The 5,602-nt window shown below is 50.6% G+C and overlaps 1 protein-coding gene across 1 annotated transcript; it reads left to right on the top strand.

Moving 5' to 3' along the window:
- Window positions 1-892: 892 nt before the first annotated feature.
- On the top strand, window positions 893-4,878 carry LOC111403774. The gene is made up of 4 exons (XM_023032400.1): window positions 893-1,597; window positions 1,793-1,826; window positions 2,040-2,437; window positions 2,899-4,878. The coding sequence occupies exons 1-4, from the start codon at window positions 893-895 to the stop codon at window positions 4,876-4,878; spliced, it is 3,117 nt and encodes a 1,038-aa protein (XP_022888168.1).
- Window positions 4,879-5,602: the final 724 nt, after the last annotated feature.

Below are 5,602 nucleotides of genomic sequence, written 5' to 3' on the forward strand. Positions count from 1 at the left end.
TCCAAAGTGATACACCGATTCTGTCACTAATCTGCCGAAGTGTCCCGCCTCTGAGGTCGGGTTCAAGTGGACCCCTGTTAGAAGATTCGCTGCCAATTTAAGATTTGCTCTTCATATAAGGTTTAAATTGATTTGACGTCCCCCATAAAGCTATTTGATGTGACTTATCAACTTTATGTCAATTCAACTCGGGGGAAACAAACTGTCCGCCCACTCTACAAGCGCGGCTGATTGACGCCTATGAGCAGACGCTTCATACCGTCAGATGTATACACGTGTTCCACATCCCACGGTTCATACCACCTATAAATACCCAAAGATTGGCCAGAGGCAAAGGTAATGAAACTCTCAATAGATAGCACTCCATAACAAGTTTATATATTCTCCTCCCCCTTTATTGACTGATTGATTTGTGTAGTCCATGGACACTGTTCCGACCACCCAAACCTGACTTGACCGTCGGAGTGTATACGGCCGCCACCCCCGTCGGTTCCGGCCGTGTGCGCCTGACAGTTTGTTCATTTCGTAGGGAGGAATACGTGGAGTAGCTACAAGTTGGCCACGTGGAAGAGCCATTTTTAGAGGTCAACAGTTTGGCGCCGTCTGTGGGAAACGTCATTCCCCATTCAAAGTCCTACATTCCCCGTCGGAGAAGCCACCGGAAAATCGGCGACTGACCCTGAAAAGGGAGGCATTCTTGAAAAAGAATAAAAGTCGAGTTACAATCCAAGTTCTTACTATCCTTGAAAGAAGAGGGAGGATGAGCTACAGCCGTGAAGACAACCCCATCAGAGAGGCCTCTGAAGAGGAGGTACTTCATAACAATGTTACTCATCAGAGACCGCATCACCGGCGTCGACGAGGTGAAAGAACAGCCGTACTCACCGAAGGAATGGCCCAGATAGCTGCAGGCATGAGAGACATAGCAGCTCAGAATATGGCGATGCGGGAACTTCTCATGCAAGCTCAGGGACACCAGATGCCCCAAGGATCGCATCCGGTACGAGAAATCCCTTTGTCTCATTCTCGAGGCCACACGAGCCGGCACACCGAATGTCCTCTCGAAAGAGAGGGTAACACCGAAGCGACATCTTATATGCAGGAGAGCCACCCATCAGAACCACCCTTGGGGGACAACTTTCCTCAACATAATGACCAGACGTCAGTAAGCGTCTTCGATCGGATAGGGAACGATCCTAGCAATAGGATCCGCCCTTCAAGAGGGTCGGCCCGGTCAGACAATGAAGAGGAGTATGTCCCTCCTCCTAGAAACAGGAAGGAGAGGAGAAACTTAGTCGATTGGGGTAGCCGGGGGAAAGCACCTCCTCCATCCCAAGACGTCCAAGATGACCAAGGATCAGAGGGGCCCTGCCGATCTTACGAGATTGACGACGATGACGATAACCTCCCTTTCTCAAGGGAAATCCGAAGCTTCCCAATGCCAACTAATTTCATGCCCCCAAAGATCCCCAAGTACGAGGGAAAAGGGGATCCGGAGAAGCACCTCACAAAGTATATGACGCAAATGAGTCTTAGGGGAGCCTCACCTGCTCTAAAGTGCAGAGCCTTCCATTTAACACTAGGCAGAGCCGCCGAGGTGTGGTACAGCAGGCTTCCTCCCCTAAGCATCAGAAGTTGGCCGGATTTGAAGAAAGCATTTTTGAACCAGTACCTCTCACGCAGGGAAGGAGAGGCGCCGATCCAACGCCTGCAAGACATGAGGCAGGCCCCTGGAGAGACGCTGAAAAGCTATCTCGCCAGGTTTACAGACGAGATTACTTACTGCGAACAGGTCACTGACAGGGAAGCCCTTTCGGCCCTGAAAGGTGGTCTCAACATGAACACTTTATTTTGGAGGGACGTGCGCAGCAAGAATCCCTCCACGTACGACGAGCTGGTGGAGATGATGAGGGTGGAAATAATTAGTGAAGAAATGATTGATCATCGTAACCGTGCCGCGCAGGGACTCCCTCCCCCACAGAGGCAGGTAGGTCGAGGCCCCGCAGCACACCTTGTTACTCAGCAATGGACCCAAGCAGGGCATACCATAGCTCCCACATCCGGACAGGCCCTAGCTTCCGCCACATTGAACGCAGTGCCGGTGTTGGCATATGATAGCGCACCCACTGAGGCAGCACCATCCGGAAGAACTGACAACAACAACAACAAGAAGAAGAGGCCAAACAGGCCCTTGCCAGGAGCAAGATTTTGTACTTTCCATCAACTATATGGACATGACACCAGTGAGTGTCGGGATGTCAACCGGCGCCCTGATCGAAGCAACCCCCTCACTTCCAGTAGAAATGAGCACCCCCGCAGATCCACCTCCCCGAGGAGGGAAGGAAGGGGTCACCAGGAACAACCTCCTAGCAGAAGAGAATCAAGAAACCGAGGCCAATCCAGGAAAGAGAACCAAGCTCAATTCGCTGGAAGCCAGGTCATCAGGGAAATCGATACCATCATCGGGGGACCCCACGTCGGTGGCAACACCAGGAACGCCCAGAGAAATTATACAAGAGAAGCTAAGGATCCCCCGATGATCACCTACATTGTCGACAAATCAAAAACAGCGAACAAGATGGCCCCAATCACCTTCTCGCAGGAAGACGCAGAGGGAGTTCACCATCCCCATTGCGATGCTCTGGTTGTAAGGGTCGTAGTGGCTAGAAACTGATTAAAACGCACGCTCGTTGACAACGACAGCTCCGTGAACATATTGTTTGGCTCCACTTTTGACAAAATGCAAATTGAACATGGGTTAATCCCCATGACCGACCCGCTGTTCGGATTCACTGGGGACAGCATCATCCCACGAGGGCGGATTACCCTGCCTGTGGAAATGGGTTCGGCCCCCCTGGTCGCCCAGCATTTCATGGAATTTCTGGTGGTAGATCATAGGTCGGCTTATCATGGGGTGTTGGGCAGACCGGCTCTAAAAGATCTTTGGGCTGTGACGTCCATTTACTATCTGTGCATGAAATTCCCAACCGAACGTGGGATTGCAACGGTTCAGGGGATCAGATGAGCTCCAGGGCATGCTACCTGAACTCACTACGCAAATCGGAGCCCCAGACTGTCAATGTAATTCAAGCAGAAGTAGCCGCTGAAGCCGGTACGGACGTGGAGATGCTCGACGCCCCTGAACAAGGGCATACCTCTGGACAAGAGGAAGATGTCATAATGGAAGAGGCCCCTGAACAAGGACACCCTCTTGACGAGTTAGATCCCCGAATAATTGATTATGAACCAAATGCGACCCCAATGGAAGAACTGGAAACTTTTCCAGTCAATCCAGAAGACCCCAATCAAGTCTTGCGCATAGGGAAGTCATTATCGCCTGAAGCAAAAATTGAGATGATACGATTCCTGAAAGAAAACCTAGATGTCTTCGCATGGAAACATGAGGATATGGTGGGGATAGATCCCAGGATCAATTGCCATCACCTTAACATCAACCCCTCCTATGCCCCCCATAGACAGAAGAGGCGCGCGCTGAATCCAGAACGGTACGAGGCGCTGAAAGACGAAGTAAGTAAACTCGATCGCAGTGGTTTCATCAGAGAGGCCATATACCCAAGGTGGATATCCAACCCGGTTCTAGTGAAAAAGTCCAGCGGGAAATGGAGGGTCTGTGTGGACTTCACAAACCTGAATAAGGCATGCCCCAAGGACAGCTTCCCACTTCCAAGAATTGATCAACTGGTCAACTCCACTGCTGGGCATGAACTACTTAGTTTCATGGATGCGTACTCAGGGTACAACCAAATACCCATGTTCCGACCTGATGAGGAAGCTACATCATTCATCACGGACAGAGGGCTGTATTGCTACAAAGTCATGCCCTTCGGATTGAAAAATGCCGGGGCCACATATCAGAGGTTAGTTAACATGATGTTTGCCGAACTCATTTGCAAAACCATGGAGGTCTACGTGGACGACATGTTGGTCAAAAGCCTCCAGGCGGCCGAACACGTGAGTCACATTGACCAAACCTTCCAGATACTCAGAAGGTATAACATGAAGTTGAATCCCCTCAAGTGCACTTTCGGAGTGGCATCGGGCCAGTTCTTGGGATACATTGTAAATCAGAGAGGAATTGAGGCAAACCCAGCAAAGGTGGCGGCTATAATAGAAATGAGTTCACCTCAGAAACCAAAGGAGGTCCAAAGTCTCAATGGCCGGATAGCCGCCCTCAGCCGCTTCATATCCAGAGCCACTGATAAAAGCTTGCCTTTCTTCAAAGTATTGAAGCAAGGAAAGAAATTTCAGTGGACTTCGGAGTGCCAAGAGGCCTTCGAGTCTCTGAAGAAACACCTCGGTGAATTGCCCCTCCTATCAAAACCCCATCCGGATGAATCTCTGTTGCTGTATCTAGCAGTGTCAGACGTAGCAGTCAGCGCGGTCCTAACCAGGGAAGAAAATGAGCGTCAATTGCCGGTATATTACATCAGCAAAGCACTTCTCCCAGCTGAAACACGCTACTCCGACATGGAAAAACTGGCACTCGCACTTATTATAGTTTCGAGAAAGCTGAGGCCATATTTCCAAGCTCACTCAATTCAAGTCCTCACCAATTTCCCTTTAAGGCAAGTAATGCAGAAGACGGACGCGTCAGGACGCCTACTGAAATGGGCTATCGAGCTCAGCGAGTTCGATCTCACGTTCCGACCTAGACACGCTATCAAGGGCCAGGCCCTTGCCGATTTTATGGTCGAATTTACCAAAGCCCCAGAAATGGAGGCCCTGATGGAGCCAGCCGAGCCCCCCGCATGGAAATTGTTTGTAGATGGGTCTTCAGGAGAGGCAGGCGCAGGGGCGAGAATCGTGCTGGAAAGCCCGGAAGGTCATTTGTTGAAAGCTCGGAAGGTCATTTGTTGAATTGTGCGGTAAGATTCGGCTTCAGAGCCTCGAACAACGCAGCCGAGTATGAGGCCCTTCTGGCAGGACTAAGGCTCGCCAAGGAAATGCAGGTCAGGAAGCTTCTGGCAAGCAGTGATTCTCAGCTCGTAGTGAATCAGGTAAATGGGGATTTCGCGGCCAAGGATGATAACATGCTCGCGTACTTAAAGCTGGTTCTGGACATAATTCCCCATTTCGAAAAGTTCGAACTGATTCAAGTCCCTCGTCTAGAAAATGCCCATGCAGATGCCCTCTCAAAGTTGGCCAGCAGCGTGAACTCAGAGCTTCTGAACATCGTCCCCATTGAGCACTTATCAAAGCCCTCCACCTTCGAAGGTGAAGAGTTACTATGGATAGAAGGCACCCCATTGTGGATGCAGCCCATAATTGCATATCTAAAAGAGCAAACGCTGCCTGCTTCCAGAAGTGAAGCAAGGAAATTAAGAAGAAGGGCTGCACACTTCGTCCTTCAAGAAGGAACCCTTTACAAAAGAGGCTTTGCCTCTCCCCTTCTTCAATGTGTGAGCGGCGAAGAGGCCACCTACGTACTCAGAGAAATACATGAAGGGATCTGCGGAAATCACTCCGGAGGGACGGCTCTGGCACACAAGGTTCTCCGTCAGGGCTACTTCTGGCCAACCCTGAAAAGGGATGCTTGCCAATTTGTCCAGAAATGTGACAAATGCCAGCGCTTCTCGAACGT

This window comes from Olea europaea, chromosome 1, assembly GCF_002742605.1.
Source record: "Olea europaea var. sylvestris chromosome 1, O_europaea_v1, whole genome shotgun sequence".
NCBI classification, from domain to species: Eukaryota; Viridiplantae; Streptophyta; class Magnoliopsida; order Lamiales; family Oleaceae; genus Olea; species Olea europaea.